Consider the following 12164-nt stretch of genomic DNA (forward strand, 5'->3'; position numbering starts at 1 on the left):
TTTGAGAGCCACAGGTTGGCCATGCCCAGCTGAAGAGCCCTATTTTCCTTTTGCAAGAGCCCCCACCACATTAAGAACACAAAACCCCTCAATCAACAGCCATCCAGCACAAAACAGCAAACTACGGCAGAAAACAGGTTTCGGGTACTCTTGCCCGATAAGTTAATGCCACCCATCCAGCAGTAACTAATCACTAAATTAAACATCGCAGTTTACATCTCCAACCACACTCCTTTTTGAAAACAAAATGCATGCTCTTATGGAGTTGTACTAAAGAAAGAAAAATTCACAAGAGCCACTACTGAAAAGTTTACATTTATGTACCAAAATGCTTTTCTGTTTTGTTTAGAAGACAAGCAGCTATGTGGGACCAACATCCGTACAACAAACCTCCATTTGCCTGGTCTACCCCGTGCAACACATCACCTCCTCCAGGATTTCTGCAGCATTCCCAACTTCTCAGCAAATTTCAAGCAACTGCCATGTACAAAACCCCACTACTCATTTTTTCATTCCCGGGTTACTGTTTCCAAATCTTCTTCAAAATTGTTCTCATGAGAAGCCTTGTACTGCAAATTCCCACATATTTTCTATCAGGTTTGGAACAAGTATTGCACGTAGCTCCAACTGAACTCTGCGAAGTACCAAACATTTCCCATGGAACAGTCACAAGTGACTTCTAGGTCCTGAAATACTTCAGGAAATCAGGTCATGTTGTGGGACTTTTTCTGTGACACAAATATATCCTGCCTATACTGGGGAGTTCTCCTCTTAAGGAGGAGATACGGAGTGGTCCCTGCCAACAGAAGGGGGAGAAAGGCTCAGACGATGCCATTACAAAGCACCCCATGGCAGCAAAAGCGCAGGAGGCTTTGAGTCAGCAGCAGTTATGCCTGTTACAGGCAGATCCGCAAGGTGGAAAGAGCTCTGATCGGCAAGGCTGCAGATCAGCCTTCTAGCTTTATCGCTGATACACTTCCTAAACAAGTCATTTCAGGAGTTAACACATGTGAGAGGAGGACAAAAGTTCCATATATAAAAACATTAGTTTTTGGAACACATTTATTAGAACAGACTAAATAAAATTTGTCCAGAGTCTGTAAGACAGACATTCATTAGTGCAGCAAAGAAAGGAAGCACTTAACTGTGTTTCACTGTCATATATAGGGTCAAATTGATTTTATTCTGGGAAAAGAAAGCCTGATTTTGAAAGCTGTTTAGTGTCAAACCATAAGTACTTACTCCTATACCAAATTCAGAGAGAAATATTATTTATTTTAAGATACCCAAAGGTTATTTCTAAGCAATTCTACAACATGAGTGAAAAGATGAGTATGATCACTGGCCTTAACGTAGAAGCTGAGTCATGTCTTTGTATAGACTCCAGTCACCCACGTGGCATCAGCTATAGCTCGGAGGTAGTTATGCAGGGGTAACAAAAGGGCCATTCATATCCGCTCTGCAATATTACATTTGCATTGATTACTTTGGTCCTTATGTCAGACTACCTCTACCAGTTCCTGTTCTTTCTTTGTCCTTTAAGCAAGTCTTCTAATTAGAAATCAGCAATTTTAGAAATTGTCTTTTTTTTTTTTTTTAAAAAAAAAAACTCACCCATCCTCAGCCCACTTAAACATTGAAATATCATCTCTTTCCCAGTACTCAGAGGCAAAAGCAAGCTAAATTTAGCCAGGTATCACAACACACAGCCTTTAACCCCCTTCTCCAGTTATATTTTTGAATGGAGGACCAGACCATTACTGCAGTAAAGTGAAAATGCCATTAATCTCAAATCAACCAACCTACAGTGAAGTGACTATTTCCAAATTACTCTTGACACTGTTAGTGTGCTGCCTTCTTATCAGACAAAATAAGCAATCAATTTTCACCTGCCCTTGACTTATTACTTCAAACATAACCCAGTTAAGTCTCAGACTACAACTCTTCTGCGATTAGCTGAGAGAGACTCCCTGTAACTTCCAATATTTGACTTCTCTCATTTATGAAGCATCAAATGTTTGTTCCCCAATGTTTAGTATGTGAAACACTAAAGCAGAGAACCAGCCAAACAGGATTCCTGTGAGTCACTTAATATTTAATATGGATCTTGAACTTGCGGGCTCTACGCTTGTACAATCATTAGACAGGATCTTATGCTCATATGAGAGCTCTGTCTTCCCATTTTGAAAAATGGCCACCTGTATGCAATAGCTTTACAAAGTTAGGTCCAGATGTAGTAGTAAGATGGGCTATTTAACCTTACAGCCTATTTTCTACTCTATAAGATTTCTGAACTGTAATATTAACTTTATGTCACACACAATGACTCTCTTCTTCCCTGTGAAAATTCTCATCTCATAAGCAAGTTCACCCTACTTGAGCAATTGTTTATTTAATTTTTCAGTATTTTCCCAAATTTGCCTTAATTCATCTCATCTGAGCATGTGACAAAGTCAAAGTCTTGAACAGATATGATGCAGCTTGACAAATTGCAATGCCAAAACTTAAGTTCTCACATCTATAGAATTATAATTACCTTTATCAAAATTTTTAAAGGTTAGGATAGGAGATCCTATGCTTGAGCAAAACATTACAGTATTTGTTCTAAGTCCTTCTGGCTTTAAGGCTGTTTAGAATTTCATCTGAAAATGCAGTACAAAAAGAGGGAAACAAGAAGCAAAAGATGTTATTTTCTTTCTCCTACGAGCCCCTCCCTTTTATTTCAAATCTGCAATAGTTACATCTAGCTTGCTACTGTCATCAACTGTGCATCTTCTTTAAAAATTAGGAGAAATAACAAGGTAGCCATGGGAATTAGCTTCTTTGTCAGGGAAGGCAATACTGGCTACCTGAAACATGAAACTTGTTTTTAAAGTCAAAGATGTATTTTTCTCAGCACACCTTTTGCTAGGACTAGCTACAGGGCTGAACTTTCAGTTCTCTCCATCACCCCTTCTGAATACCCAACCGCACCCAATAAATTTGGTAACTCAAGTGTCTTCTAAGAAGCTGGATGGCTATTTCACCAGAGCCTGGTCTCACAGTTGTGAGCTATTAACACCCAGAAAAGTAACAAAACTTCAATGTTGCAAAAAACGTTATTGTCAATTAGCAGTCAAATGTTACAAAGAACTTGAGAATAACTTGAAACTTCCTTGCTTTCCACAACAGCTACCTGTAAGATACAAGCTGCCAGAGCCTAGGTTTGCTATAAAGGGTAAGCTACTGTGTTATCTCTCAAATGCTATCCTTTACAGAACAGATCTGAATTCCTCAGAACCAAGATATTATCTTTTGATTTCTGTTTTAAGTGACTTGGTTACTTGTTTATTTATTTTTAAATCTGAAGAAACAAAAATGATCTTATATCCTTACATTCTGTCTCTTGTAAAAAGAGATATCTATACTCTGGGAAGCCAGATTTAATGAGAAGAAGTGCATTTTGGATGAGAATCTTAATGAGAACCAGACAGGTTTGATGTTAGGTTCTGGAAAGTCAAAACTATAAATTTAAACTCAGACAGCTGTGCTTAACAATGGCCTTGCCAATGTATTTTGGATGTACATGCCAAAAATGCAACTGTTCCAAAACTCTTTCTTTTACCACTAAGGGTTTGGGGTTTAGTGATGCAATATGTACTTCTGCTCCTTAAGCTGGATATGCATTTCTCTTATAATAAATATAAATATTTTCTGCTGAGCTTCCATGAAGGCCAGCACAAATTATTCTGATCAACATGTCTGCATATTCCAAGATGGAAAAAAACTAAGTGCTAGGAAATTCCCGAGAAAACTAGTACCTTGACTCTCACAGTCATCTACATGTCAGGAAATGCCAGTTACAGTAGCTCATGTATTAATGGTAGATTTTTATTTCCACCTAGAAATACCGAAGTCCATCTCAGCCACACAATTTCTAGCTCATTACTTATGTTGCTTCCTGTATCGCATCCACAATTAATGGTATCCCCATATTATTTTGCCAAGGCTCTGTAGCCTTGCAAATCACATTCCCTCTGTGAAGGAGACTTCTTGAAGAAGTCACCACAGTCATTCCAAAGTAAAATTTGAATTGTAAATTCCATTCTTCTCAAGTACACCAAGAGAAGAACAGCAGTAAAGTTTTGTTTCTGTTCATCTCTGGAACTCTGCAGCACCGGCAAAAATTTGAAACTCGCTTCTATTCCTGAGTCTTTTAAAAGCTCCGGAAAGACTTGATTTTATTTAATTTCTTAAAGTAAAACCAACAGAACTGGGTATTAATAAAACATTTTACTGCCTTTTTTTTTTAATGACTTGAGTACTTCCAAATGTGGCAATTAAAATGTATGCATTAAAATACGAGAATATGAAGGCAGCAGCTGTCAATTCACACTTTCAATACTCACAAAGCAGTTTGAGTCACACAACAGCAATACATTTCCTCTTCACTTCAAAGCTACATCTTCCTTGAACAGCTTTAGAAGTGACCAAAACCAAATATAAGACCAAGCCAGTACCGTGCAGACAAAACAAACATCTCCCAACCCCAAAGCTGCGGCGCTTTAACCGGAGCTCGTGCTGCTGAGGGCCTCTCAGGCACACATCCCTGCCTCACACCAGCGCTGCTGGTTTTTCACTCTCACTCCTTCCCAGAGTTAACCACTTCACAAGAGCACGCCCATAAAACTTCAGGTATGGACAGACCTATGAAAGCAGACCAGAGTGGTTCCTCTCCGTGGCCTCCTGATGATGTTCCTGAACTGGCTCTCCCCAGGGCCTGGCAGGCACCAGGCCGTGCAGGTGCAAGTGCAAGCCCGCAGGCCTGACAGGCTCCACCACGGCCAGCCACAGCCTCACCTACACCAGAAGTCTTAAACCATATCTCTAGAGTTTCTCTGAACGCATCTACTACTAAAGGGACAAGAAAAAAGTCAAAACATGCAAAATTAACACTCAAGTCTATTGCACATTTCAGAGCTTACGTAGTTAAAGGCTAACGGAAGACGGCTTTCCTTTGCACTTGGTAAACCCGTTTCCTCTGTACTGTCACTTTTCCTTTCTTGTCTGAACTTAAAAAAACAGGAAAAGAGTTACGGAGCCATAGGAATTACCAGGGGACTAGAGGGAAAACAGCCATCTAGAAGGACTAGCTTGGTATTTTGGTAAGATTGAAGTTTGACACGTACTTTTAACACTTAGCGTACACACAGTTATCTAACAAAGAAAAATCTTGGTACAGTTTGACATTCTCATCGGACATGTTCCTTACCATCAAGCACTCAGGTTGCCACCAGGGTTTCAATCTAGTGCTAACTCATTGCAACAGGATCTGCTCGGTTGAAATCTGGTTTTACAGTTTTATCAGGGTGGACTGGCCCACCTTGAGGAGGCTTAAATTCAGAACAGTCATGGTAGAAGCAGGTAACCACATAAATCACCTGGACAAACCCTAACAGCTCCAGTGTTAGAGGTATTATCAGAGCCAGCTATTAATATTGACAGCTCCATGATAATGCTTGTAACAAACACGTTTGAGCTCACACAGAGTTTTGTTAGAGATTCCTGCTCGGCTGGAAACAGCACAGCAGCCTTACACAATTTTGTTTAACCCTTAGACAGCAGCCTCACAACTTCACTCCAGAAGGGCTGGCTGCGTTTCTGACAGAAGTCACTGCCAGCAAATTCTTATTTTGCCAGCAGCTATCCCATTTCACATGAGCTCATAAGAAGCAATTTAAAATTTTGGTACAGAAATGCATCTGGGACCTCTTGAAGAGAAGAAAAAAATATAGCAGCAGCTGATTCACCTCTCCCAGTAACTTCGGCTTTGTCAGTTCCTGCTCCCGCAGGGAATACAGGAAAGGCTGGGGCAGGTTTTGCCAAGAGGCTCTAGCTGCGACATACAGCCTTGAAATGATGCAGCAGCTCACCATGGCTCTTTTCTCTGTCTAACCAGGCAGCCTGTCCTCAACCCTGCCTCCCCCTTGCACTCGTTCTGACCAGAAGAACAGTCCATGTCACTAATTTGGACAAGAAATGCTCTCTCTATGGCTGGAGTAGCTTTCTGGCAGCTGAAAGCTGAATCAGGGAGAGACCAGCACCAGAGGAGCATACAGCAGGACCTTCTGCTGGTGACAGCATACTGTTTTATCAGCTCAAGCTGTACTGTGTTACTTCACACTTGCTCAAGTAGGAGGAATGGGAAGCACAGCCTTGTTGTTCACATAATAATAAAAAAGATTATGCTTAGTTGATTTCCCCCCGCCAAAAAAACCTGAAAACTACTTTCATAAAAGCTGAAGCTACTTTCTGCTGGCTCTGCAGTAGTTAAGGCAGTGGTTTTCAGCTTGAGTTAAACCCTCTATGTTTCTCCCTGAATTTACCCCCAAAATTTGAGAACTACATAGGAGCAATCCCTGAGACACACTTCCAAAAAACATATGCACAGCCAGTTGGGATTAAGTTAGCTAGACCAAAATGCACACTTCAGAAAGGAAGGAAAAAACAACCAAACAACACAAGACCACTCTTCAGTCTTCTCTAAAATACAGAAATCTTGAAGGATGTTTCCCCTAGCTACTCATCAGATTTCTGAGTACTGCTTACACCAACCATGGTCCTCTTCACTCCTACACTAAGTACAATAAGACATTGCCTCTTCACCTAGGACTTGTCTTATCCTGGGGAAGAAGAGAACATCAATACCTGAAACAACTGCAGGTACATCAACACATCAATTTTTAGCCGAGTTACAAGTGCTTAGACTTAACACTCCTGGATTACTTGTTTTATATAATTGATATGCCTTTATTAAATTTAATTAAATTAATAATTAGATTTTATTTTTAATAGTATTAAATTTTAATGATTTTATTTTATTGATTTTAATTTATATATTTGACCGATATTTTTTTCTTTCCACATGCAAAGTAATAATGTAAAGGTAGAAGCAGCAAAATTATTCTCCCCCATGAAGTTCTTCTCTCTTCCCTCCATCTTACACTTTTTTTTTTTTTTTTTTCAAATAACCACCCCCATTATTCTCGAGGAAATAATGCCTAGACTATAAATACACTGTAAAACAGCCTGGAAGAAGTACATATGATAGGCTTCTTACTAAAATATCAGGTAAAGATACGCAGATTAAGTATTCCTTAAAAAAAAAATAAAGTAAAAATTGCAATACAAAGTATCTGAAGGAACCTGGGCCAAGACTTTTAATTATAAAAGTTACCAGAAATCTAGGTGCTTATTATAAAATATCACGAAGACTGAAAGGAAGTTTAGCAGTCCAAATTTCACAATTTTGTATTAGATGACAGGCACCCAAAAAGCTTGTACCAAATTGCTTTGAAGATCTTAAATTATATTAGAGAAAGATGTTCCAACCAAGAGTTTAAAAAACTAAAACAAACCAACCTCACAAAACTCAGTAAAAGCAACTGTTCTTTCTGAGTTGAACCAGACTTGGACTTAACGATAATGCAGTGTTTTTAGTTGAAAGGAGAGTGAACAGATATTATCCCAGCAGAAGAGAATGTTATGTTTCTGGCAGCATACTAAAACAACTCAGTGATTTTTATACATTGGATGAAATCACTACATATGGGAATGGCTAAAATACAACTGGTATCAATCTTGGAACATTAGCTATAAATACAAAATGAACTGCTAGTAAAGTCTGCATCAACTGTTGCAGCATAAATCCATAACTGCTATCCCCTAACTTGAGATTTCTTTTCTCTCAAAATCTTTCAAAGCAGACCAACATTCTGGTGCATTATCAAACTTATGAAGTCATTCCGTACGTCAAACAGACTAGGACAAGCAAACATTAACACATATCAGATGAACTCCACTAAATTTCAGGTGCATTATTATTATTATTATTATTTTTTTTTTTTTAATGAAAGCCGATAATTGTAAAGATACTACCAATAATGCAGGATTCAATAGCCAGTATCCTTCACTTCATTCTCAATTATTTGAAAGCTTATGTATCAGTGTATAATATATTCAGAAGCCATTGTTGAGAACAGTTCAACAAATTAAAGTCAGAATGGATTAGTTGCAAGACTTTTTTTTTTTTTTTTTTTTTTTTACCTCAGACTGCAGGTGCTGGATCACAATTGTCAATGCTTCAAACTTCTGGTTGCTGCTTGACAGGAATTTCTTCAGCTGCAGAATGATTCCACTTTGGTTCTCACATTTTGTCTTGTACTGTGTCAACTCAGCTGTTTTTGTGCCAGGTGAATGCACATCTGTGGAGGTTTGTGTCTGTATGCACGAGCTTTTTGGACTCCGTTGCTTGCCCTTGTCAACTGGAACAAAAACAACAATTAGTTAATCTGTACTTTATGTCTAATGAAAACTTAAAGGAAGGTACAAAAGAAAATAGATCTAAACTCTTCCTGAAACACTAACTAGGAGAAAGGGTTGTTTCCATAGCACTGTGGATCAGACATCATCATCTGACAGGCTGGGATCTAGAACCATATACAATGTTTCGCTCTTTGTCCTTACCTTTGTGTATTGTGGCTTACTTTTCAGCATATTCTACATACTGTGATTTGAATAAGTGTTTACACAAAATGCAAGATTTCTGTAATCCTAGCCATCCACTGACTTTTTCTACCTTAAGATGAGTCAACCACTTCCGTTTGCAACATGTATTTCATATTTTCTACACTCTAAGGTAGTACTGAATACAAAACCATTTTCCCCACATTTCCTTGATCTTTTCCTTCCTTCCTTTCAAAAAAAATTTACTGCAAAAACTCCACTCTACAGCTCAGGTTTGAGCTCCATTACCCAAAGGTCTTCCAACAAGTTTCTAGCATCAGCAATTTAGGTCACAAAGATGATACTTAAAAATGCTCTAAAATGTAGCATATTTCAAGTTTGCCCTGCTGCTCTTCACGGTCCAAGAATTACATAGCTCACTTAATATTCTCAGTTATGTTGCAACCTCAGTCCCTTCACAGTACACAATCGTGTGGTGCCAGAGGAAACCACATTACATAACCCAGCACTTGATTCGTAAACACCGCCGAGGTTACAGGTTTCTCTGCTGCCTTCAGACCAAAAAGGTACAGTACTGCAGTGCAGATAGGGCCAGTCTTTTGATCACACACAGAACAAGCAAACACTTTTGCAATAGAAGGCTGACGCAATACATAAATATCCCTTGGCATTTTAATGGAGACATCGGAGGAGATTACTTTGTACAGTGTCAACTTAACAAGATTTCTTCCAGATAAAGTGATAAAACCTGAGAGATGAGATTCGGAGAAAAGAAAAACAAGAACATGTGGAAAAAACAGGGGACATATTAATGAACTAGAAGTAGCTGCTAATGAATCCCTTCTGAAGCCCAAACACCTGGTATGAAGGTTGTCAAGTGACTCTTGCATATCGCCAGCAGTGAAAGGCTCAATCACATAACTTAATAATATTAACAATAAACCTTTGACTCTCAGTTAATGTTAGTCTGACACATCAACTGTTGCATTAATACACCAGTCTTGCATAGACTTCGCTCGTTTTCAAAACATTTGAAAAAGTTTTCTGTTCAAAATACTGATGTCATCTGTGCCTCTTGCTGAGCAGCGTGTGAAGGGCCTCCTAAGAATATGAATTTTCCAAATAAATCCTCTCTAGGCAAGATTTTCTGTCCTCCCTTAGTCAGAGAAATGTCAGCATTATTCCTTTATAATGTTTGGACACCCTTGCATTATTGGAAATTTCACTGCACTCCTGCTCAGGAGATGCTGACTGTTACAGGGTGTGTTTTCTATTAGAAACATACTGTCTTGCTGTTTAATAGTAGAGCTGTTAAAGGTATCAACATAACCCAAATCAAAAACCAAATTCTAATCAGTAGGGGAAACAGACCAAGCTTGGCTGCCAGTTCCAGGTATATTTTTACCACCATTTTACCTAATGGGGCCAGTTCTTTTCTCACAGTGCAGACATAACGTTGTTTCATTTACACCTCTATAAATGAAAGAGGGTTCAAATCTGAGAGCTGTCTTGTTAGATTCCCAACAATCTTCCAGCAAATACTTTTTGCAGCAAACACTGGTCACCTTCTGAAGGTTCTTAAAAAAAATAAAAAAAAATCACAAGAGGCAATAATCGAGGGGAGGAAAGGAAGAAAAACAGGGCAGTGACTAGAGAATAAAGGCATACATTCAGTCCTTCCCTGCCCAACTGGCTCATGTACTCCTACTCTCTCATTTATTCCAACTCCCTCCCTAAAAGCTTCCCTTACAATAAACACAGAATTGGAGCACTATTGCTGATTTAAGGGTACGGGATAAATTTACTAATAAAGATACTAATGTCAACACTTAATTCACTGTATGAAGTGACTAACATTATTTGTTAGGACCCCGACAGAGCATGAAAAGCTGCTTCCCATCTGTACGAAGGGTTGCAGACAATTTTTATTCAGGGAAAAAAATTACATCAGATACTGTTACATAGTGAAGTTATTTTGTTTAAATAAGTACCCTGATACAACAGCTAACCGCAAGTGACAATAGATTCCAACTATCCACTGTCTCCACAGCATAGCTAGCCTTTATCAGTTTGCCAGTTTCACACCACTGCTTTTATTGTGGTGCCCAGACCACCAAGCCTCTTCAGAGAAGCTCCTTCAAACATTCATCCAAGCCAACCCTGGATACTGAACTAAAAAAAGCTGAACAAAAAAACGTGCACAAGAGAAATTCAGTGACATTCCTGTTAACAATTTTATCACAGGCATGTGCTTATGTACTTTGCAGAACCACTTTAGATGTTGAAAAGCATTTCTCTGCTAGCATCAACCCTCCGTAGCATGAACTGCCTCTACGGATTAACGCCAGCAGCACTCCAATGCTTATTTATGGCCTGTGTACCCCTGAGCAATGACAGATTGTTTCCAGATTTGTATAGAAGCCATACTATGATGTCAAAACAAAAGCCATAACTTCGTTAGAACAAAGGCATCAAGTCTAATTACTGATACAACACATCAACAATGGACTCTAAATTAAGGACAGTATCAGTCACCAGCCCAAGTCCTCCTCACTTCGCCATTTTTACTTGCCACCTTTACACAAGTCAGACTTGCAAAGTAAAACAAATTTTCCCCTTCAGTTAGCTTGTGGACTCTTCTCCAACAGTCTAGAAAACACAGTACCCAATCTATTTAAAATGCTCAATTTCTGAAGACTGTAAGTCACAGATTCTCAAGTATTACATGCAGCACAGCAACCCTACACAATCACCACGTAGGGTCTTATCCTTTTTTTTAATCTATAAAAATAGCAGCAGCAGTTTTGTAAGGATTGAGCCTTCTGATCACTGAATCAGTCACAGAAGATTCAGTGTCTTGCTGGCACAAAAAAAAAAAAAAGAATATCCTATGACCTTGGTAAAGGTCCAGGAACCCTCCCACTCCTTCTGAAGTCACTGCATGGACAGCAGCTGTAGAGAATTTTCTTTGGGAAGACTGTTAGGCCCATCCCAAGTTTTTCCATAATGAGAACCATTTCCCATACATAGTTTCTCTGGTTAGCAGGTAATCAGAAGCAAGAAATACAAAACCACTCATACATTGGGGTGCGTACCATACAGTTGTGTTTAGGAGCTTCAGCGTTGCACAGTACTTGGCACAGTACTTGAGCGGCTTGCCAGGTCCTGCTGGTTTCCTGAGCCTCTCTATCTTGCGCACTGCTGCTAAATTACCAGCTGAAACATCCAGCACCCACTTTTTGGTTGGCAGAGCCAAATCAAAGCCTTCCATTGCTTACCATGTACGAGGAAGGCCTGCGTAAGTGCGAGAGGTTCAATTTCTAAGAAAAAAAATATATTTCTTAAAAGCATTCCAAATAGCCAAAAGAAACCACATGACAAGCACAAGTCCCCATGATATGATCACCATGGTCTTACCCCTAAGCACCATGTTTCCATGTTCCTCATCCAAACCATTAGCTTCCACGGGCTTCTGAAAATTCACATGCATCTTGTGTAAGCATCTCTCAAAGAAAAATCCATGCTCAATGTCTTCTCTTGTAGGAAGGTGCAGGCTGGTAAGAACTTTCTGCCTCTCTTCCATCTTCTGGAAAGCCTTGTCTACGCATGTCAAGTTGGTGCTCACTTCTTTGATCAGTAAGACCAGATCGGCCTGAGTA

General features: G+C 39.2%; 1 protein-coding gene across 8 annotated transcripts in view; it reads right to left on the reverse strand.

The window, feature by feature from the left end:
• MTUS1 (microtubule associated scaffold protein 1) overlaps positions 1-12164 on the reverse strand; it is a 115060-nt gene that overhangs the window by 20371 nt on the left and 82525 nt on the right. For all 8 annotated transcript variants that reach the window (XM_083833505.1, XM_083833503.1, XM_083833504.1 and 5 more), the window contains one exon: positions 8086-8303. In XM_083833505.1, coding sequence (XP_083689631.1) covers positions 8086-8303 — 218 coding nt within the window. The remainder of the gene's footprint in view (positions 1-8085; positions 8304-12164) is intronic.

Source organism: Anser anser (assembly GCF_964211835.1).
Source record: "Anser anser genome assembly, chromosome: 4".
NCBI classification, from domain to species: Eukaryota; Metazoa; Chordata; class Aves; order Anseriformes; family Anatidae; genus Anser; species Anser anser.